The sequence below is a fragment of the Equus przewalskii genome, chromosome X (assembly GCF_037783145.1).
Source record: "Equus przewalskii isolate Varuska chromosome X, EquPr2, whole genome shotgun sequence".
NCBI classification, from domain to species: Eukaryota; Metazoa; Chordata; class Mammalia; order Perissodactyla; family Equidae; genus Equus; species Equus przewalskii.
The window spans coordinates 124,533,814-124,558,763 of record NC_091863.1 but is presented as its reverse complement, the minus strand read 5'-3'; the positions used below and the strand labels follow the sequence as shown (position 1 = coordinate 124,558,763).

The 24,950-nt window shown below is 36.2% G+C and overlaps 1 protein-coding gene across 4 annotated transcripts in view; it reads left to right on the top strand.

Moving 5' to 3' along the window:
- Nucleotides 1-24,950, top strand: part of TMLHE (trimethyllysine hydroxylase, epsilon) — a 93,790-nt gene that overhangs the window by 43,802 nt on the left and 25,038 nt on the right. For 2 of the 4 annotated variants that reach the window (XR_011536235.1, XM_070606119.1), the window contains exons 3-6: nucleotides 14,117-14,293; nucleotides 19,461-19,740; nucleotides 21,256-21,375; nucleotides 24,635-24,871. Coding sequence is in view for 2 of the 4 variants with exons in the window: in XM_070606119.1 (XP_070462220.1) it covers nucleotides 14,117-14,293; nucleotides 19,461-19,740; nucleotides 21,256-21,375; nucleotides 24,635-24,871 (814 nt within the window). In the remaining 2 variants the exon portion in view is untranslated. The remainder of the gene's footprint in view (nucleotides 1-14,116; nucleotides 14,294-19,460; nucleotides 19,741-21,255; nucleotides 21,376-24,634; nucleotides 24,872-24,950) is intronic. The other 2 variants (XR_011536236.1, XM_070606120.1) reach the window with 1 other exon arrangement.

Genomic DNA, 24,950 nt, shown 5'->3' with positions numbered 1-24,950 from the left:
CACCGAAACCTATGGGATTGCAGCAAAAGTGGTCTAAGAGGGAAGTTAATAACAATACAGGCCTACATCAAGAAACAAGAAAAATCTCAAACAACCTAACAATACCCCTAAAAGAACTAGGAGAAAAGAGAACAAATGAAACCCAAAGTCAGTATAAGGAAGGAAATGATAAAAATCAGAGTGAAAACGAATGAAATAGAGACTAAATAGAAAAAAATAAATGCAACTAAGAGCTGCTTTGTTGAAAAGATAAACAATATTGGTAAACCCTTAGCTAGACTCACTAAGAAAAAAAGAGAGACGGCTCAAATAAATAACATCAGAAATGAAAGAGGACAAATTACAACAGATACCACAGAAATACAAAGGATTATAAAAGAATACTATGAAATAATCACTCTAAATGTAAATGGATTGAACTCCCCAATCAAAAGACACAGAGTGGCAGGATGGATCAAAGAACAAGATCCAACAATATGCTGCCTCCAGGAAACACACCTCAGCCCCAAAGACAAACACAGACTCAGAGTGAAGGGATGGAGAACAATACTCCAAGCTAATAATGAACAAAAGAAAGCAGGTGTCGCTATACTAATATCAGACAAGGTAGATTTCAAAGCAAAACAGATAAAGAAAGGCAAAGAGGGACAGTATATAATGATAAAAGGGTCTCTCCACCAAGAAGACATAACACTTATAAATATATACGCACCCAACACAGGAGCACCAAAATTTGTAAAGCAACTCTTAATAGAACTAAAAGAAGACATCAACAACAATACAATAATAGTAGGGGACCTCAACACACCATTAACACCAATGGACAGAACATCCAGACAGAAAATCAACAAGGAAATAATAGAATTAAATGAAAAATTAGACCAGATGGACTTAATAGATATATATAGAACACTTCATCCAAAAACAGCAGGTTACACATTCTTCTCAAGTGCACATGGAACATTCTCAAGGATTGACCATATTTTGGGAACCAAAGTAAACATCAATAAATACAAGAGAGTTGAAATAATATCAAGCATCTTTTCTGATCATAACGCTATTAAACTAGAAATCAACTACAAGAAAAAAGCAGAGAAAGGTGCAAAAATGTGGAGACTAAACAACACGCTTCTCAACAAACAATGGATCATTGAAGAAATTAAAGAAGAAATCAAATATTATCTGGAGACAAATGAAAATGAGAACACGACATACCAAATCATTTGGGATGCAGCAAAAGCAGTCCTAAGAGGGAAATTCATCGCAATACAGGCTCACCTCACTAAACAAGAAAAAGCTCACGTAAGCAACCTCAAATGACACCTAACAGAACTAGAAAAAGAAGAACAAACAAAGCCCAGAGTCAGTAGAAGGAGGGAAATAATAAAAATAAGAGCAGAAATAAACGATATTGAAACAAAAAAGACAATAGAAAGGATCAATGAAACAAAGAGTTGGTTCTTCGAAAGAATTAACAAAATTGACAAACCCCTAGCCAGACTCACCAAGAAAAGAAGAGAGAAATCGCAAATTAATAAAATCAGGAATGACAGAGGAGAAATCACAACAGATACCAATGAAATACAAGAGATCATAAGAGAATACTATGAAAAACTATATGCCAACAAATTGAACAACCTGGAAGAAATGGACAAATTCCTAGACTCCTACAATCTCCCCAAACTGAATCAGGAAGAAATGGAGAATCTGAATAGACCAATCACAAGTAAGGAAATAGAAACAGTAATCAAAAACCTCCCCAAAAACAAGAGTCCAGGACCAGACGGCTTCTCTGGAGAATTCTACCAAACATTCAAAGAAGACTTAATACCTATTCTCCTCAAACTGTTCCAGAAAATTGAGAAAGATGGAGAACTCCCTAACACATTCTATGAAGCCAACATCACTCTGATCCCCAAACCTGACAAGGACAACACAAAGAAGGAGAACTACAGGCCGATATCACTGATGAACATAGATGCAAAAATCCTCAACAAAATTTTGGCAAACCGATTACAGCAATACATCAAAAAGATTATACACCATGATCAAGTGGGATTTATACCAGGGACACAGGGATGGTTCAACATCCGCAAGTCAATCAACGTGATACACTACATCAACAAAATGAAAAACAAAAGCCACATGATCATCTCAATAGATGCAGAGAAAGCATTCGACAAGATCCAACACCCATTTATGATAAAAACCCTCAGTAAAATGGGTATAGAAGGAAAGTACCTCAACATAATAAAGGCCATATATGATAGACCCACAGCCAACATCATACTCAATGGACAAAAGCTGAAAGCCATCCCTCTGAAGACAGGAACAAGACAAGTGTGCCCACTTTCACCACTCCTATTCAACATAGTACTGGAGGTGCTGGCCAGAGCAATTCGGCAGGAAAAAGAAATAAAAGGAATCCAAATAGGTAACGAAGAAGTAAAACTCTCATTGCTGGCAGACGACATAATCTTATACATAGAAAACCCCAAAGAATCCACAGAAAAACTATTAGAAATAATCAACAACTACAGCAAAGTAGCAGGGTATAAAATTAATGTGCATAAATCAGTAGCATTTCTATACACTAACAATAAACTAACAGAAAAAGAACTCAAGAACTCTATCCCATTCACAATCGCAACGAAAAGAATAAAATACCTTGGGATAAACTTAACCAAGGAAGTGAAGGATCTATACAATGAAAACTACAAGACTTTCTTGAAAGAAATAGGCGATGACATAAAGGGATGGAAAAACATTCCTTGCACATGGATTGGAAGAATAAACATAGTTAAAATGTCCATACTACCTAAAGCAATATACAGATTCAATGCTATCCCAATCAGAATCCCAAGAACATTCTTCACAGAAATTGAACAAACAATCCTAAAATTCATATGGGGGAACAAAAGACTGCGAATTGCTAAAGCAATACTGAGCAAGAAAAACAAAGCCGGCGGAATCACAATCCCTGATTTCAAAACATACTACAAAGCTACAGTGATCAAAACAGCATGATACTGGTACAAAAACAGGTCCACAGATCAATGGAACAGGATTGAAAGCCCAGAGATAAAACCACACATCTATGGACAGCTAATCTTCGACAAAGGAGCAGAGGGCCTACAATGGAGAAAAGAAAGTCTCTTCAACAAATGGTGCTGGGAAAACTGGACAGCCACATGCAAAAGATTGAAAATTGACCATTCTTTTTCACCACACACCAAAATAAACTCAAAATGGATCAAAGACCTAAAGATTAGGCCTGAGACAATAAGTCTTTTGGAAGAGAATATAGGCAGTACACTCTTTGACATCAGTTTCAAAAGAATCTTTTTGGACACTGTAACTCCTCAGTTGAGGGAAACAATAGAAAGAATAAACAAATGGGACTTCATCAGACTAAAGAGCTTCTTCAAGGCAAGGGAAAACAGGATTGAAACAAAAAAACAGCTCACTAATTGGGAAAAAATATTTACAAGCCACTTATCCGACAAAGGGTTAATCTCCATAATATACAAAGAACTCACACTGCTTAACAACAAAAAAACAAACAACCCGATCAAAAAATGGGCAGAGGACATGAACAGACATTTCTCAAAAGAAGATATGAATATGGCCAATAGACACATGAAAAGATGTTCATCATCGCTAATCATCAGGGAAATGCAAATCAAAACTACACTAAGATATCACCTTACCCCCGTTAGATTGGCAAAAACATCCAAAACCAAGAACGACAAATGTTGGAGAGGTTGTGGAGAAAGAGGAACCCTCATACACTGTTGGTGGGAATGCAAACTGGTACAGCCACTATGGAAAACAGTATGGAGATGTCTCAAAAAGTTAAAAATAGAAATACCCTATGACCCAGCCATCCCATTACTGGGTATCTATCCTAAGAACCTGATATCAGATATCTCAAGAGTCCGTTGCACCCCTATGTTCATCGCAGCATTATTTACAATAGCCAAGATGTGGAACCAGCCTACATGCCCAGAAACTGATGATTGGATAAAGAAGATGTGGTATATATACACAATGGAATACTACTCAGCCATAAAAAAAGACGAAATTGGCCCATTCACAACAATGTGGATGGACCTCGAGGGCATTATGTTAAGCGAAATAAGTCAGTCAGAGAAAGACGAACTCTATATGACTCCACTCATAGGTGGAAATTAGTATATTGAGAAGGAGATCTGATCGGTGGTTACCAGGGAAAAGGGGGGGTGGGGGGAGGGTACGGAGGGGGAAGTGGTGTACCCACAACATGACTAACAAAAATGTACAACTGAAATCTCACAAGGTTGTAATCTATCATAACATTAATAAAAAAAAAAAAGAATACTATGAAAAGCTTCATGCCAACAAATGGGATAACTTAGGAGAAGTGGAAAAATTCTTAGAATCATACAACCTTCCAAAACCATATCAAGAAGAAATAAAGAATCAGAATAGATCAATCACAAATAAAGAGATTGAAACAGTGATCAAAAAACCTCCCAAAAAGCAAAAATCCAGGACCAGACAGCTTCTCTGGTGAATCATGCCAGTCAACGAAAATTTAATATCTATCCTTCTCAAACTCTTGGAAAACATTGAAGAGGATGGGATGCTTCCTAATTCATTTTACTAGACCAACATTTCCCTGACACCAAAACCAAACAAGGAAAACACAAAAAAGGAAAATTGCAGGCCAATATTGCTGATGAACATGGATGTGAAAATCCTCAACAAGATATTAGCAAATCAAATACAACAATACATTAAAAGGATTATACACCACAATGAAGTGGGATTTATTCCAGGGATGCAGGAATGATTCAACATCCAGAAATCAATCAGTGTGATACACCACGTCAACCAAATGAAGAATAAAAATCACATGATTATCTCAACAGATGTAGAGAAAGCATTTGACAAGATTCAACATCTATTTATGATAAAAACTCTCAATAAAATGGGTATAGAAGGAAAGTACCTCAACATAATAAAGGCCATACATGACAAACCCACAGCCAACATCATATTCAATGGTGAAAAACTGAAAGCTATTTCTCTAAGAACAGGAACAAAACCAGGATGCCTACTCTCACCACTCTTATTCAACATAGGATTGGAAGTCCAAGCCAGAGTGATTGGGCAAGAAAAAGAAATAAAAGCAATCTGGTTTGGAAAGGAGTAAGTAAAACTGTCACTATTTGCAGATGACATGATTCTATATATAGAAAACACTACAGAATCCATGAAAAAACTATTAGAGGGGCCGGCCCAGTGCCTCAGCAGTTAAGTGTGCATATTCTGCTTTGGAGGCCCAGGGTTTGCCAGTTCAGATCCCAGGTGCAGACATGGCACTGCTTGGCAAGCCATGCTGTGGTAGGCGTCCCACATATAAAGTAGAAGAAGATAGGCACAGATGTTAGCTCAGGGCCAGTCTTCCTCAGCAAAAAGGAGGAGGATTGGCAGATGTTAGCTCAGGGTTAATCCCCCCCCAAAAGAAAACCTATTAGAAATAATTAACGAATACAGTAAAGTTGCAGGGTTTAAAATCAACCCACAAAAATCAGTTGCATTTCTACACACTAACAATGAACTAGCAGAAAGAGAAAACAAGAATACAATCCCATTTACAATCACAACAAAAAAGTAAAAACTAGGAATAAATTTAGCTAAGGAGATGAAAGACATGTACACTGAAAACTAGAAAATATTGTTGAAAGAAGTTGAAAATGACACAAAGAAATGGAAAGATATTCCATGCTCATGGATTGGAAGAATAAACATAGTTATCCATATTACCTAAAGCAATCTAGAGATTCAATGCCATCCCAATCAGAATCCCAATGACACTCTTCAGGGAAATAAAACAAAGAATCCCATAATTTATATGGAACAACAAAAGACCCCGAATAGCCAAAGAAATCCTGAGAAAAAAGAGCAGAGCTGGAGGTATCACAATCCCTGACTTCAAAATGTACTACAAAGCTATAGTACTCAAAACAGCTTGGTACTGGTAGAAAAACAGACACACAGATCAATGGAACAGAGTTGAGAGCCCAGAAATAAACCCACCCACCCATGGAGGGCTAATTTTTTACAAAGGAGCCAAGAACATACAATAGAGAAAGGAAAGTCTTTTCAAAAAATAACGTTGGGAAAACTGGACAGCCACTTGCAAAAGAATGAAAGTAGACCATTATCTTATACCATACACCAAAATTAACTCAAAATGGATTAAAGACTTGAATATAAGACCTGAAACCATAAAACTCCTAGAAGAAAATATATGCAGTACACTCTTTGTCATTGGTCTTAGCAATATCTTTTTGAATATGTCTCCTCAAGCAAGGGAACAAAAGAAAAAATAAACAAATAGAACTACATCAAAATAAAAAGCTTCTGCACAGCAAAGAAAACCATCAACAAAATGAAAAGACAGCCCACCAACTTGGAGTAAATATTTCCAAATCATATATCCCATAAGGGGTTAATTTCCAGAATATGTAAAGAACTCATACAACTCAACAACAAAACAATGAACAACCCAATCAAAAACTGGGCAGAGGATATGAACAGACATATCTCCAAAGAAGATATAGAGATGGCCAACAGGCACATGAAAAGATGTTCAACATCGCTAATTATTAGGGGAATGCAAGTGAAAACTACAATGAGATATCACGTCACACCCATCAGAATGGCTAGAATTAACAAGACAAGAAATAACACGTGTTAGAGAGGATATGGAGAAAAGGGAACCCTTATACACAGCTGGTGGGAAGGCAAACTGATGCATCCACTATGGGAAACAGTATGGAGACTCCTCAGAAAACTAAAAATAGAAATGATCCAGCTGTTTCGCTTCTGGGTATTTATCCAAAGAACTTGAAAACACTAATTCAAAAACATATATGCACCCTATGTTCATTGCAGTAATATTCACAATAGCCAAGACTTGGAAGCAATGTAAATGCTCATCAACGGATGGATGGATAAAGAAGATGTGGTGAATATATATATATTCATCCATAAAAAAGTCAAAATCATGCCATTTGCAACATCATGGATGGACCTTCATGATATCATGCTCAACAAAATAAGTCACGCAGAGAAAGACAATTACCATATGACTTCACTCATATGTGATAGATAAACACGTAATTAAGGAGAACAGATTAGTGGTTACAAGAGGGTAAGAGGGTGAGGGGAGGGTTAAAGGGGTAACAGGGCACATATTTTTGGTGACAGGTGGAAACTAGACTTTTGGTGGTGAACACAATGCAGTCTATACAGAAGTCAAGATATAATTGTGTACACCTGAAATTTACATAATATTATAAACCAATGTGACCTCAATAAAATATAACATAGTATTGGATTATAACCCACTGTATAAAATAAGTATCCATTAGTCTATGTTGATTTAAATAAATGATTGAATAAATGAGTAAATGAGAAGAGTAGAGACAAATTTCCCATACAAGAATACAAAATAACTTATGTAGATATTCCCCCTCCCCCCACTACAGAGGTAGATCTTAGCTCCCCAGTCCTAAAATGTAGGCTGCACTTAGTGATTTGCTGCCAAAGAATAGAACATGGAAGGAGCGAGGACTAACTTTAAGTAGAGAAACAGTGAACACTACTTTGGCCAGGTGTTCAAGTTTAACATTATCAATGATAAATCACATTGACAACATGTATCATTGATATGAGGTGGGAAGAAGGGCACTTATTTCTGTGGCCATCCTCCCAAAAATCTATAACTCCATTTTAACCACGAGAAACCCAAATTTGGGGACATTCTAACAAAATGCCTGACCAGTACCTCTCAAAACTGTTAAGGTCATCAGAAACAAGGAAAGTCACAGGCTAGGGGAGCCTAAGGGGACATGATGACTAAATGTAATGTGGGTCTTGGATGGGATCCTGGAATAGAAAAAGGACATTAGGGGAAAGCTAATAAAATTCAAATAAAGTGAGGGATTACTTAATAAATAATGCATCAATATTCATTTATTAGTTGTGACAAGTTTGCCATCCTAACATAAGATGTTAATAGTAAGGGAAACTGGGTGAGGGCTGTATGGGAATGCTGTATTTGCAACTTTTCTGTAAATCTAACACCGTTCTAAAATTTAAAACAAACTTATTAAGAGAGAGGGAATTGGGGGAAAGTAGCAGAGACATGAAGCTGTAAGTTTCACTATGAAAGGGAATAAATGAGGTAGTATGGTAGAGTCAAGAGGAATGTTGTTTTAAGATGCAAGATAGTACATGTTTGCTGATGAGAATGATCCAATAGGGAGGGAAAGTTGATGATGCAAAAGAGGTAGGTGGAACAATTTCAGAAGTGTAATAGCTGAGAAGGAGAGAAGAGATAGGATCTAATTCATAAATGAAAGTGTTGGACTTGGTTAAGTGCACAGATATTTCAACTGTAGTAACAGGAAGGAAGGCAGAATATATGGGCACAGATCAGGTAAGTGGGTGGATGTGAAGCATGAGTTTGTGGAGATTCTCTTTTAATTGCTTCCATATTCTCTTTGAAGGAGTAAGCAAGGTCATCAGTTGAAAGTGGGAAGGGAGAGGCAGCATTGGCAGTTTGAGGAGAAAATAGAGACTGTGAAATAATCTTTTTGGAGAGAGAGTGAGTGATTTTACTAGGAAGTTATGTAAGGATTGTTTGGCAGTGTTGAGATTTTTGGTGATTTTAAAATGAGAGTAGCCAATGCAGTTTAAAAATTTTTCTCTAGCAATGCTCAGCTGCTTGGCTGCCGGCACAGAGGAGGTGGGGACTTGAGCTTATCAGGATTGGGGCTTTGTCAGGGAAGTGTGGCAGAGGGAGAGAGAGGGGCTCGGGAGTTAAGGATATTTGGAAGGAATTGATTAAAATGATGGACCATGGAAGCTGGGCTCTGTAGAGAGGAAATTGAAGATGTTAAAGGAGACAAGATGATCAGTAATGAAAATGAGCTTATTGTCAATGTATTGGAGCTCTTTGTGGGGTTGAAGGATTATTGGAGTAAGGAGTACCCAAATAATAGAGCTGGAAAGGGAACAACAGGTAGTCAGAGTATAGAGTGTTTGATATGAAAATTATGAAGGTATTGCAATTAATGGTGATGAAGTTGCCAAGAATGATGACAAGGGAAGGGATGACAGGGGTGACAGTGGAAGACAGTAAACTGATCTAGATTTATTTAGAAAGAGTGACTCAGGAGATATTTGATTAGAGTAATGAAGAAGGGTAGAGTTATATAGGACAGCATGAGATTCAAAGGAGCAAGGAGGCAACTATCCTACCAGGATTATTACACCCTTGTCTTGCTCCCCTGGTGATCTAGAAACTAGAGCACTCTTTCAAAAGTACAATCTAATTTTACTACTCTGATTTTAAAAATCTCTTTATAGAGGCCCACTTTTAGAGATGGTAATTGCTTGAATGTGGCAGGAGAAAGGAGTGGGAATGGAGAGGTCATATGAATTTCAAAGAGATTTAGGAGGTGGAATCAACAATCCTTGGTGATTTATTAAATGTAGGTATTGAGAGAGATGAGCCAAGATAAGTCCCAAGTTTCTCTTTTGTATTGACATTTTGGCAAGACCTAATTAATAAATGTTTGTTTAGTGTCAATTTTATGCAGAGCTGAGAACTTCTAGAGAACCAAGGATGAAAGACATAGTCGCTGCCTTAATGTAAGATGCAGTATCCATGAAACATAAAATAAGTAAATAAGTATAAGAAGAATAAATAGCTTATCCCATATGCAAATGCAAATTAAATTGATATCTACCAAATAATTTCAAAGAAAATGTAGGGTTATTCAAGGAAGCTTCCTTGAATAAATGAATTTTTAGCTAGATATTGAAGGAGAACATGGTTGTTTAATTAGAGGAGCCTGTAATTTTAAGGAGAAAAGTAGCAAGTGCAAAGGCAAGAATGAACTCCAATCATGGAAAGAAGGACAAGCGTATCAATTTAACTAATGAAGGGGATGTTTTGAGCTTGTTAAGAGATGAATGAGTTCAGCCACAAAATACAAATTATTCCCCTCCTGTACTGTAAAGGGCCTAATATTTTAGGCTTTGTGGGCCATGTACAATCTCTGTTGCACGGTCTTCTTTCTTTTGTTTTTGTTTTATAACACTTTTAAAGTGCAAAAACCATCCTTATCTTGCAAGCTATACAAAAACAGGCCACAGGCTATATTCAGCCAACAGGCTGTAGTTTGTCGGACCCTGGATTACCTCAGTATAATAACCAATCTGAATGAGAGTTGGTGGTACTTAATCACCTCTGTCACTCCAAGGGCATGGTTCTCAGTATTTTTAGATTATGGATCCCATAGAAATTCCATGCATCCTAGGTCAAGAACTCCAACTTTAGGTCACCACCAAATAGCCCCATTCCACAATATCAGCACTTGTTACATCAGAGACTTTTTCAATTAACTTCAGTGTCTGGATTTTCAAGCATCCAGTTGGGATATGCTTTGAAGGCACAGATGCTTTTATAAGGTCTGAGTAGCATCACAAAGTGACTCAAAGAAGACCAACCATTGACTCATAACTAGGAGATGATATAGGCATATGGAGGTGATACCCTAGTGGGCCACTTTGCTTCTCTCCTCTAAAGCCCAAGGCTGTTAGAGGGGAAAGGCATTTTCCCCAGGTAATAGGTTACCTTCTAAGCTGCATCCCTGACTTTCACAATAGAATTCGTGTAATATTCTTCTCAGATAGTTTCTGTGGACTGCTTTTTTTCTGGGCATGGGTCACACTTTTCTGTTTCTATACATGTCTCATGATTTTTTTTGAAAACCTGGACATTTAAGATAATATAGAAACTGATTTCTCACCCCTTCAGAGGGATTATTTCTGTGTTTTGTTTATTTGTTTACTGACTTGCCTGGAGGAATTCTCTACACAGATGCTGTGTAGCCACTGCTGTCTCTGCTCAGGTTTTATCTTTACTTTTTGCTTTTATTAAAACTGTGACTTCCTAGGTATCACATTGGGTCAGTATAGCTCAGTGGTTCTCAATAGGGGGCAGTTTTCCCCCCAGGGGACACTTGGCAATGTCTGGATACATTTTTAGTTGTCACAACTGGGGAGAAGGATGGAGACTAGGGATGCTGTTAAGCATCATACAGTGCACAGGACAGTGCCCCACAACAAAAAATTGTCTAGCTCTAAATGTCCATAGTGCCAAGGTTGAGAAACCCTGGTATAGCTTAGTGGTTAGCCAACAATTGGTCAGAGGTTATGCTTAAAAACCTTAAGCCAATAAGGCTTCCACCCTTTGCCTACAGATCTCTGTGTGAATTGGGGCACACATTCAGAGTTTAGGCTGTTTATAAGTCTGCTGTGGTGTTTACATTCTGTTCTGCCATTCTTCACATCTCCTCTGGGCTTGCACAAGGCCTTACATTCTTCCAGAGATGTATAGATAAGCTAGGGCCCTTTCCAGTCTCTCCTGAGTGCGCCCACAGCCCTGTATGTGTGCACAGCCTTACCAAACACCAGGGATATGAGGAGGTTTTCCAAGGCCCACTATAACTGTCTCATTCTCTTGATCCCCTTGTTGGATTTCTAGCTATTCTGCTGGTCTGTCACTTGCCCCAACCAGTATTCCTTCCCTGGTTGTTTTCAACACCCAGGGGTATGGGGTTTTTATGTGCTCTGCTCCAAATCAAGTTAGTCCTCTTTAGCAGCAAAGCTGCTGTTTTCTTGGCTTGCCTGCACTGGTAGAACTACTCCTGATGTAGCTGGTGGGGGGGGGGGGGTGGGGGCAGGCACTGGGCAGGTTTTAGGGGGTGGGAGCATCCCCAACTAAAACATACAGATTCCCACTGTTCTTACCCAAGGTCAGTAGTTTTCTCTGGAAAAAAAATGCTTCTTAATTTGTTGTATGCCTTTGGTCAATTTCCAGAGTCCTAAAATGGTTGTTTTTGATAATTTTATTCAGTTTTACCATTGTTCTTGAGGGAGAGGATTTGCCAAGCTCCTTATTCTGCCTTTCCAGAAGTCTTACCTTCAGAGATTCCCAAGGCTACACTTTGAGAAACACTAGTGTAGTGGGCTTTGGGGTTGGACTACTTGAGTTCAGTCCTAGCTCCACAACCTAATGATTATATAATCATACAAAGTTATTTAACATCTCTGAACTTTAGTTTCCTTGTCCTTAAAGTAAGAATAATAATACCATGCAAAGTCAGTTTGAGGAATACAGGTATACTGTGTTTTTCAAACTGTTGCTTAGTATCTTGTAATGTAGATACACCACAATTTATTCAGCTATTCCTCCACTTCCTCCACTGATAGACATTTAATCTTATTTTCAAATTTTTTTGCCATTATAAACAACACTATTATGATTATCCTTGTGCACACCTCCACATGTGTGACAGTTTCTATAAGGTAAATACTGAGAGATGAATTCCTGGGTCAAGCAATACATATACATATTTTGTATTATTTTCATAGAAACTTCCAGATTGCCATCCAGTCTGGCTTCACCAATTTATGCTCCCACTACCAAAGTTTGAGAGGATACATTTCCCCACATCTTTTGAAAACATTTGTTGTAATCAAACTTTAAAAATTTTGTCACTCTGGTGGATAAAAAATGGTATCTTAATACCCATTTCTCTGATTACTACTAAGGTTGCAGGGAGTGGGTTCCTGTGTTTGCTGGTCACTTCTAGTGACCTTCCTATCCTTCATTCATTTTTCTATTGCATTTTTATCTTAATAATCACAGACATTTATTCTATATGCTGAGTATTAATCATTTTATGTTAAAAATATTTTTCCTGTTACTTGTCTTTTAGCTTGAGTTTTTTATTGTTTGAAAAACAGAAGGTTTTTATTTTCATATAGACAAATTTATCTTGTATGCTTTTTGTGTCATATTAAAATGGTCTTTCCTACCTCAAGGTTGTTAACATATAATAGTTTTATTTCTTATATTGTAATCTATCAGTAATTTATTGTTTTGAATGATATGAATCCAGAATAAATTTTTTCAAATATTCATTTTTCTGAAACTAGTTATTGAGTGATCCATCTTTTCTCCACTATTATGAATATCTTTGGGACTCGATTCTGTTCCCTTGATCTGTTCATCTATTCTGCATGAATACTATACTTTTTAAATTACTATAGCTTTATAATATGGTTTATATAACTTTATAGTTCCCCCTTGTACCTTCTTCTTTTTCAAAATTCTTACTTTATTAATTCTGAATATGAATTATGGAATTAGCATATCTAGGACATGAAAATTTCCAATGGGGTTTGGATTGCAAGTACCTGACATTTTGTATATTAATTTGTGGGAGAATTTGTGTCTTTTCATTATTGAATTTGCATATTGCTCCATTCAGGTTTCCTTCAAGTCCTTCAGGATAGTTTTATAGATTTCTCCATAGCAATCTTCCACATTTTTGTTGATTCCCAGACATTATATATTTTTTGTTCCTCATATAAATGTAATGTCATTCTTATTTACCTTTTCTAAATGAGTAACCTGGTGTATGGGAAGGTTAAACTAACAGAAAAGATGCAAGAATAGTACAAGGACCTCCTTTATAGCCTCTATCCACTTGTGTTTCCTTTTTAAATACTTGAATCATTTCATTTTCCAAATTTAGAACTCTGCTCTATTTTGAGTTTATCTTGGAGACCTGGTGACAATATGAGGTATGGACCCAATTTTATCTTTTTCCAAATGGCTATCTAGTTGTCCAACACCATTTATTTAAAAATTCATATTTTCCCCAGTGATTATAGTTGCCAGTTTATTACATACCAAATTTCTATATACATTTGGGTATATTTATGGACTTTTTATACTCTTCCATTGTTTTATCTGCCTATTCCTATACCGACATCACACTGTTTTAATCATAGAAGTTCTATAGTATGTGTTAATATCTGGTAGGAGGCTAGTGTCCCCCTCATTGTTCTTTCTTGGTAGAAGACTTTTTGAAGGAAGTTTTCTGGGTACTGATTTTTTTAAGTTTTCCTAAATAAATACTTCTTTATTTTTATAAAATAATGTAATAAATAATATAAAAGAATGTGATCTTTTCCCTAGAACTGCAGTATGCTAACACTGTGATGCGCTTTGATTATGTCTGGCTTCGAGACCACTGCCGCTCAGCATCTTGCTACAACTCTAAGACTCACCAGCGGAGCCTGGACACTGCCAGTGTGGATTTATGTATCAAGCCAAAGACCGTTCGTCTGGATGAGACCACACTCTTTTTCACTTGTGAGTGGACAAGAGACTTGGTCTTCTTTGGGGTTCTCTTCTAAAGAACAATTACTTTGCAAAAAAGTGGTTTGTCTCTTACCGAAATATGGTATTCTTTTAGTTATTTCTCCTTTTTTCTTTCTATGGAAGCATTTATTTTTTGAAACTTTTATTTTTATTTTTAAATAAAATTATTGCAATCCATAGCTAACATCATACTTTTTAAAATCATTTTTTCCAGTTTTATTGAGATATATTTGACACACAATATTGTGTAAGTTTAAGGCATACAATGTGATGATTTGATATTCATAGGTATTGTGAAATGATTGCCACAGTAAGCCAAATTAGCACATAAATCACCTCACATAGTTACCTTTTTTGTGTATGTGGTGAGAGCATTTAAGATCTACTCTCAGCAAATTTCAAATATATAATACAGTATTGTTAATTATATCACCATGCTGTGCATTAGCTCCCGAGAATTTATTCGTCTTATAACTGGAAGTTCACACCCTTCGACCCCCTTCACCCATTTCCCCCAATCGCCAGCCCCTGGCAACTACCAATCTACTTTCTGTTTCTATGAATTAGGTTTTTTTAGATTCCACATAGTGTCACTTGACAGTACTTATCTTTCTCTGTCTGACTTATTTCACTTTGCACAATGCCTTCAAGGTTCCTCCATATTGTCCTGAATGGCAGGATTTCCTTCTTCTTTATGGCTGAATAATATTCTACTTTGTATATACATACATACACACACACACACACACACACCACATTTTCTTTATTCGCTCATCTGTCAATGGACATTTAGGTTGTTTCTGTGTCTTGGCTATTGTAGATAATCCTGCAATGAACACGAGGGTGCAGATATCTCTTTGAGATAGTGATTTCATTTCCTTCAGATATGTGCACAGAAGAGGGATAGCTGGGTTATATGGTATTTCTATTTATAATTTTTTGAGGAATCTCCATGCTGTTTTCCATAGTGTGTGCACCAATTTATGTTCCTACCAGCAGTGCACAAGAGTTCCCTTTTCTCCACATCCTTGCCAGCATTTGTTATCTCTTGTCTTTTCTGATAATAGCCATTCTAACAGGTGTGAGAGGACACCTCACTGTGGTTCTGATTTACATTTCCCTGATGATTAGTGATGTTGAGCACCTTTCCAGCTAACATCAAACTTAATGGCGAGACTGAACACCTTCACTCTAAGATAGGGAACATGGCAAGGATGTCTTCTCTCACCACTCTTATTTAATATCCACTTTTGCTGCTCTTATTTGACACAGTTCTGGAAGTTCTGGTTATTACAATAAGGCAAAAAAAGAAATAAAGTGCATACATATTAGAAAGGAAAAAATAAAACTGTCTTTATTTGCAGATACATGATTGTCTACATAAACTACCTCAAGTAATCTACAATAAAACTCCTAGAACAAATAAATGAGTCCAGTAAGGTTGCAGGATATAAGATAAACATACAAAAATCAATTTCATTTCCATATACTTACAGTGAACATGCAGAAATCAAAATGAAAAATTCCCATCTACAATTTCTTCAAAGAAATTTAAATATTTAGGTATAAATCTAACAAAGTGTGTACAGGATCTGTATGATGAAAATTATAAAATGCTGATAAAAGAAATCAAAGAAGGCCTAAGTACCTGGAAAGGCAAATCATGTTGATAGATTGGGAGACTCAACATAGTAAAGATATCAATTCTCTCCCAAATTGATTGACAGTTTTAATGATGTTCCTATCAAAATGTTTTTTGTAGATATAAACAAGCTTATTCTAAAATTTAAACGGAAAGGCACATGTTCTAGAATAGCGAAAACAATTTTGAAAAGGAAGAATGAGGGGGGAAGAATTACTTCCTGATGTTAAGGCTGCAGTAATCAAGACAGTGTTGTATTGGCAGAGGGAAAGACACATAGATCAATGAAAGAAAAAAGGGAACCCACAAATAGACCTGCACAAATATAGTCAACTGATCTTTGGCAAAGGTGCAAAAGTCATTCCATGGAGGAAGGATAATCTTTTCAATAACTGGTGCTAGAGCAATTGAACATCCGTGGGAAAAGAAAAAAAAGAACCTCGACTTAAGTCTCACACCTTATACAAAAATTAATTCAAAATAGATCATGGACTTAAATGTAAAACATGAAACTATAAAATTTCTAGAAAAGAACATAGACGAACATCTTCAGGACCTAGGACTAGGTCCTGACTGGGATGAGGACTAAATAACTGTCAAAACTCAACATAAAAAAACCAAACAGTCCAATTAGAAAATGGATGATATGCAGACATATACAGACATTTCACTGAATAGGATCTACAAATGGCAAATAAACACATGCAAAGATGTTCAACATCATTAGCCATTAGAGAAATGAAATTTAATATCACAATGAAATTTCACTACATACCTAGTAGAATGACTAAAATAAATAGTGACAACATGAAATGCTAGAAAAACATTGGAGAAATTCTATCAGTCATACATTGCTAGTGGGAATATGAAATGGTAGAGCTACTCGGGAAAACAGTTTGTCAGTTTCTTAAAAAACTAAACATGCAACTACCGTACAACCCAGCAATTGCATTCCTGGGCATTTATCCCAGAGAAATGAAAACTTAGGTTTACACAAAAACCTGTACATTAATGTTCATACCTTCTTTGTGATAGCCAAGAACTGGAAACTGTTCAAATGTCCTTCAATGAGTGAATGGTTCACATAATGGAACACTAAAGAGCAATAAAAAAGAATGAACTATTGACATACATGATAACTTGGAAAAACCTTAAAGGAATTATGCTGAAGGAAAAAAGCAAATCTGCATGATTCTATTTATGTAATATTCATGAAATAACATACTTATAGAAATGGAGAACAAATTAACAGTTGCCATGAGTTAGGGATGAAAGGAGTGAGTGTGGCTATAAAGAGGTAACATGAGGAAGTCTTGTGATGGTACAGTTGAGTATCTTGACTGTAAGTAGTAGTTACACAAAGCTACACATGTAATGACACTGCATAGAGCTACACACATACACAAACACACACACACTCAAATGAGTACCTGTATAACCAGTGAAATCTGAATAAGCTCTTTGGATTATACCAATGTCACTTTCTTGGTTTTGATATTGTAGTGTGGTTATGTAAGATGTTAACACTGGGGAAGGCTCCAGGAAGGCTCAGGGAAGTGTGTGTGGGACTTCCTTATGCATTTTTTTGCAACTTCTGTGAATCTATAATTATTTCAAAATAAAAAGTTAAAAGAAAAAAGCATTGGAGGAAAAATATTTATAATCAATATATTTGACTATTAATTTCTCTACAATAAAAAAATATGCCATAGAAAGGTTTATTAAAAAACAACTGACTTGGCAAAATACTTGCAAAATGTATGACAAAGACTAAAAACCATTAATATATTAAGGTGCTATTGCCAATCTGTAAGAAAAGCACCAAAATTCCAATAGAAAAATGTGAGAAAGATGTGAACAGACAAATCATTAAAGCACGAGTCAGCAAACATTATGTAAAGGGCCAGATAGTAAAGATTTTTAAGCTTTTATGGCTGTACCATCTCTGTCACAACTATTCAACTATTCAGTTCTTCAGTAATAGTAGAATAAAAGCAGCCATAGGTAATATGTAACCAAATGGGCATGCATGCGTTCCAAAAGCAAGTGCCAGGCAGGTTTGGCCCATGGGCCATAGTTTGGTAACCCTTGCATTTAAAAAATATAGATGTCTAACAAATGTTCTTATTAGCCTCATTAGTAAGCAAACAAATTAAAATTATTACAATAAGAGCAATTTTACTTACCAGATTAGAAAAATATGTTTAAAAAATAAAAATACTCAGTTTTGATGGGCACACATATATTGTTGGAGGAAATGAAAATTGGTAGACTTTCTAGAAAGTAATTTGATTGTATGTATCAGACCTTAAAAGTTTATATCTTTGGATTTAACAGTTCTGCCTTCTGTGTTTCTGTTTTAAGAAAATTATCAGAAATATGGACAAAGATGATCACTATTAAATAATAGGAAAGGTTTTCAAAAATAAACTACATGCCCCGGAAGAACAGATTGGTTAGGTAAATCTTGGTAGTCCATATTCTGCAAATTATAAGAATTTTTATAAAGATTTAATTTTTTAATGATAAAATGACTATTAAAATGTTAAGTGACAAAAGCAGGGTACAAACTTTTATATATATATATATATATATATATATATATATAAAACATGTTATTTAAAGTGAAAGAATGCATAGAGAAAAACTGGAAGGAGTGGTGCCAAGCTGTTAATATTAGTTTCATCTGGGTAATAGAATAATTATAGGTGATTTTTTATGATACTTTTATTATCAAGGAGTGGGAAGCCAAAGAGAGAGAGAAACAGAGACAGAGAGGTAGAAACAAGTAAAAAGGAGCGGTAAGATACCAGCATAGCTTTTCACTCCTCTAGCTATATCCTTTGCTTGTACTGAAGATTTTCTAAAGCATTTAGGGGGCTGGTTTTTTACTTTTGGGGTGGGGGGCAGTGGGAAAAGTCACTTATGAAGTCACTGTATCATGCTATATTAATGTTATATCGTCAGATCCACTGCCCTAATTCATTTAGAAGAGGAGGCAGCATAGTATACTACTGAACTGCCGGAAGCAAGAGGCTGGAGTTCTAGTTCCAGCTTATTAGCTATGTAAACTTGAGTGAGTCACTAACTGACTTTTTCTCAATTAGTAAAATAAAAATTAGTCTCCTAGCTCAAAAAGTTGTGTGTAGATGAGAAGTGGGGATGGGGACAAGGGGAGAGCAAGGGGAGTAAGCTAAAAAGCAGCTGGGATTTTTTCATTGTCTTTCTTTGATGACTTGATGAATGCTCCAGAGGCCCTTTACTACGTAGCTATAATTCCATAAACTTATTTCCCTGCTGGAAAGATTTATTTGTTCATTCATTCACTTATTAATTCATACTCCTCAACCCACAAATATTTCTGTCTCAGGAGTATTCTAAGAACTCATTTTAATTTGGTTTCATAAACAATGCAGTACTGGGTAATTGGTTGCTAAAAGTAACATTCCTAACCAGTAAATTATTGACAGTATTTATAATTATTATTTTTAATGCTTTTTGTTTTTCCCTTAAAAGGGCCAGATGGTCATGTGACTAGATATGATTTGGATTGGCTGGTGCAAAACAGCTATGAAGGGCAGAAACAAAAGGTCGTTCAACCTAGAATCTTATGGAATGCTGAAATCTACCAGCAAGCCCAAGTTCCATCTGTAGATTTCCAGAGCTTCCTAGAAACCAATGAAGGACTGAAGAACTTTCTGGAAAATTTTCTGCTCTATGGAATTGCATTTGTAGAAAATGTCCCCCCCACTCAAGAGCACACAGAGAAGTTGGCAGAAAGGATCAGCTTGATCAGGTAATTCATTACTTTCCAAATATCTACAGTAATTAATTTCCAGAGCATCAACACCAATAAAATAATATAACAGGTATGGTCACCCTTGTTTTTAATCCAGAATACTTTGTGGTCTGAATAAGGGGATTCCCATTTATAGGGCTTTATTCAGGGCTGGATTTCTAATCTCTAAAGATACTTGTATGTTAAATATAATGAAGTCTTCAAAGTCATTGGTATATTTTTCAAGCCCAGCAATCCTCAGAGTAAGAGGTATCATTGTACACTAGAAAGAGCACTAACTGTGAGTAAAGAGAGCCAGGTAGTAGTTTGAATTCTACCATCAAGCAGTTGTGTGAACATAGGCAACTCTGTTACACAAGTCCCTACCCTTGACCCCACCCTCCCAAGTGGCTTCTATTTTCCCATCTGATCAATGAGAGGATTGAGTAAGATGGTGTCTAAAGATCATCCAATTTTGACCTTCGATGATTCCTAAGGCTTGATTCAGAGACTGGTTGTTAATAATACTGCTTTACACTAGGTAGCATTTAACCAGCATTAAGTGGCTTGCCCAGGATTGCTCTGCTAGTAAGCAATAGAACTGGGATTCAGAGAGCTCAGGTTTCCTGATCCTAAATACAGTGTTCTTTCCACTTGTCAGTCTGCATTTCTAGGTAATATATGGTTGATCTTCTGTAGTATTAAATTTATCATAAACCTACTTTGTTGTAATTAATACTTTCCTTTTACTTAATAAGAGCCAGATATAGCTCATTGTGTAGCAAATAGTATGCTAGGTCATTTGCTCTATCCTAGTAGGCCATAATTAACATTTGTGAACCATTCAGTTTGAAACACAGTTTGAGAACTTTCAGTTAAAAGAAGCTGTGCTGACAAGCAATAAACTGAGAGGGCTTTAGAGATTATAGTTCAAGAGGAAGAACATTTCCTGTTTGGACTTTGAGGGTTCAGAGAATAAGCTGAACTCTGAAAGCTAAAAAAATTAAAGTGAAACCTTTAGTCAGATCTGAGCCTACCAGAAAAATGACTATGAAATTAAAACCTATGATATATACCTCAAGGAGAGATACAGAAATAGTGATACAGCAAGTCTCACTAAATACTTGCTAACATAAACTATCCTTTTCTTTTCTTCTTATTCCTCCATTTCCAAAAGATAGGTGAGGATCTAGATTAATCACTTCTAAGAGCAGCTGCATAAAAACATCTTTTTCTATGCAAGGGAGGTGAGCATAGGAAAGAACCTTGAATGTGAAAGCTATCAAAAGTAGGCACATAAACAGAGTGGGATGATTCCCTAAACTTTCAGTTTTCCTCTCAATTTCCTAGAATATCAATCAATGACAGAATTGTTAAGACTGGTGTTGTGTTCAACTGTCATCTTCACCTTGTAGATGGAAATCTAGAGCCAAAAAATCTATTGTTATTTGTGAATAATTAAAGAAAGTTGGAAAGAGTTTTGAAAGACAAGAATCAAAATTTCAAATAGCTAAACTGTATTTCATTTGACAGAGAAACCATCTATGGGAGGATGTGGTATTTCACGTCAGACTTTTCCAGGGGCGACACTGCATACACCAAGCTAGCTCTGGATCGGCACACTGACACTACCTATTTTCAAGAGCCCTGTGGGTAGGTGGATTAGAATTTTCTAGAGTGAGGCCTTTACATGTGATGGTCTTGAATAGTTTCTTAATCATTTTCTATTCTATTTGAACCAAGATCATATCTGCTGATGATAATTTGTATGACTATTTCTTTCTCTTCTCCTAGAAACATGCTCATTTTGAAATACCCTAGCTCAGTCTTCTTTAGACTTATAGGAACAAAACTTTTTGAAATGATTTAAAATTTACCTTACTACATAAATAGATCTTAATCTTGTTTAATGTACATTTTTTCTCAAAGTAATTACAAATAACTTACAAAAAAGTATTGGCTAACCATTAGTTTTGGAATTTGTACAGTTTTCGTATATTTAGTTGTTATATTACAAAGAGGTCAATCTTCCAGACACAGCTGCTTTGGGTATGGTATTAAGAGGAATTTCAATCCAATTTACAAGTAGTTGGAGAGGAGGAATGAAGAAAAATAACATTCTTCATATGGAATCAGAAGTTATTGAGCCAAAGATGATATATACCATACTTTTTCCCAGCTTCATTGAGGTATAATTGACATATAACATTGTGTGAATTTAAGGTATACAATGTGTTGATTTGATACGGTTATGTATTGCAATTTGATAGCCACCATAGCTAACAGAGTAGATCTTAAATGTTCTTAGCACAAAAAAGAAATGGCAATTATGTGACATGATGGATAGTTAACTTTCCTGCCATTTGCCACTTATTAGAGGTGCCTCTGAAGTTATGTTGTTGTTATTGATCTTGCTTCTGCATATAGTTAATGAGTCTGAGGGACAAAGATATTAGTAAAGTGAGTGTATGTATGGATTCATAAAGACAATATGAGAGAATGATAATATGCAATTGATTGTGGTTATATTGATTTCCTTTAAGCATTTGGAATTTAAGAATGTTTGGTTCAGGGGAAGAAGAATAAAACAGATTTTAGAGATCCTGCTCAATGTTATTGATATATGAAGAGGCCAACAGCCCTGCATCCTCGTTCTAGGGCATGCAGAAGGAAGAAAGAAGAAATGGGATGAGAAGTAGCTGGACAGGGATTGAGGTTAAAAACTATTAACAAGCTCTTCTCTCTGTGACTGCTAGCAGAGATAAGCAGTTGTCTGTGCCTTTAACTTAACCCTTTTTAATCAATGGCAATGACCAAGTACTTTAGTAGTATAGTCAGAGTAGTTAAGAGTTCAGGCTATAGCATCAACCAGACCTGGATTTGCATCCCAGCTGGAACATTTATTAGCTTTGTGATCTTGAAGAGGTAACTTAACCTCTCTGTGTCTCAGTTTCTTCATCTGTAAAATGGGACTAGTAATAAAGTCTCTTCATTAGTATTGCTGAGGGATTAAATTACATGATGCATTTAAAGTACTTGGCATACTGCCTGACATAGTAAGTGTTTAATAAATACTAGCTGTTGTTATCATTTTAGCCATTATCATCATCATCATAATCATTGTTATATGCCTTGTCCTTTCTAAAGTACCTTCGCTCTGGATCTCATCCTTTTCAGTCCCCTTGGGGATCTTTCTCTCTTATATTTTCAGCCTTTCCATACCTATTGACTCCTTCCTATCAGCTTCTCATATCTTAAATCTCTACTTTTATACACTTCCTTGGACTCTATCTCCCTCTAGTTACAGACTCGCCTTGCTCTTCCCCTTCACAGCTAAACTTTATTAATAAAGTTATCTATATTCAGTATCTTTTCATTCTCACTTCCCATTCACTCCTCAAACCCATAGTCAGCTAGTTTATCCAACCCCCTCCCAATTAAAATTAGTCTCTCCAGGGGCCAGCCCCATGGCAGTAGTGGTTAAGTTCAGCATGCTCTGCTTCAGTGGCCTGGGTGCATGGGTCTGGTTCCCATGTGCGGACCTACACCACTCGTGAGCAGCCATGCTGTGACAGTGGCCCACATACAAAATAGAGGAAGATGGGCACAGATGTTAGCTTAGGGTGAATCTTCCTCAAGCAAAAAGAGGAAGATTGGCAACAGATGTTAGCTTGGGGCAAATCCTCCTCAGCGAAAAAGAAAAAGAAATTACTTTCTTCAAAGTCACCAGCAAATAACTTATTTACCATACCCAACATGTACCTTTCAGTGTTCATCTTATTTGACCCCTGGGGCATGCCATTAACCACTACCTCTTCTTAAATATCTCTTCTTTTCTAGTTTTCCTCCTATATCTCTGACCATTTTTCCTCAGCCTCCTGTGCTGGGTTATTTTCCTCTGTCCACGTACTAAATATTGTTCTTCCTGAAGGTTTTTTCCTTGTCCCTCTTTTTTTACTTGAAATGATCTTTCCAAATGACTTCTTCCCTGCTGTTGGGTTCAGCTATCATCTACAGACAACTACAAAATCTACTTGTCTTCTGAGTTAAACATCTTTGACTGGTTCCTAGATAATCCTGACCTAGAAGTTTCACAGAAAGCTCAACATGGCCAGAACTGACCTTTCTCATTTTAATTGTATTTATATTAGGTTCTCCTTGATTTTATTCCTTCCATCTTTGTTTATTACTTATTTTACTTTTTTGTTTGCTTTTCCTTATTTTTGCATTTTTTCTAAATTACTATTAATTTTATTTTCACCTTGTTAATCTGAAAATTCTACTTTAGTTTTCCAGTTCATTAATAGTCACCTTTCCTTTCCCTGTTAACATTTTCAGCCACATATGACTCAACTATTTCAACATGTTCCTAAAATGAATTTCTTCCTAAACTCTCTGCACCTTCTCATTATCATCCAATTACACATCTGCCTGGAATGCTCTCTCCTCACCTCAATCTCATCCATCTCTAAGACATTTCTTTAAACAACACCCCATTAGAATAACTTCCTTTCTTTATGGCCCCACTATATCTTCTGTCCAACTCTATTATAGTGCCTATCATATTTCATTGGTACTTATTTACTTCATCTCTTCTTACTAGACTATGGACTTCTTTAAAACAGAGACTGTATCATACTCATGCCTGCTGTATTCCCAGAGTCTGGCAGATATAGGCTTTAATATGTATTGAATATGTTTAGAAGAAACCTATAGTGTCATTAATATTTCAAAGCACAAAAAAAGTACAGCTGGCTGTGGGGGTAAAACAATTAGGAAATGAGATTTATTTCTTCATGAAAAGAAAATGACACAAGTAGATTCAGTAATCATTTCATATATAATTTTCTAAAATTTTGATATGTTCTCTTTTCTCCACTGAACAGAAGAATTTAATTTTTTCCCTCTTTAGCATTCAAGTGTTTCACTGTCTTAAGCATGAAGGAACAGGTGGCAGGACACTGCTAGTAGATGGATTCTATGCAGCAGAACAGGTACTTCAAAAGGCGCCTGAGGAATTTGACCTCCTCAGCAAAGTGCCATTGAAGCATGAATATATTGAAAATGTTGGAGAATGTCACAACCACATGATTGGGGTTGGGCCAGTCTTAAATATCTACCCCTGGAATAAAGAGCTCTATTTGATCAGGTGAGTACCAAAGAACTATCCCCCAATGTGATGCATTTACTAAATATTAGCCTTCTAACCCTAAGGTCCTTATATCTGC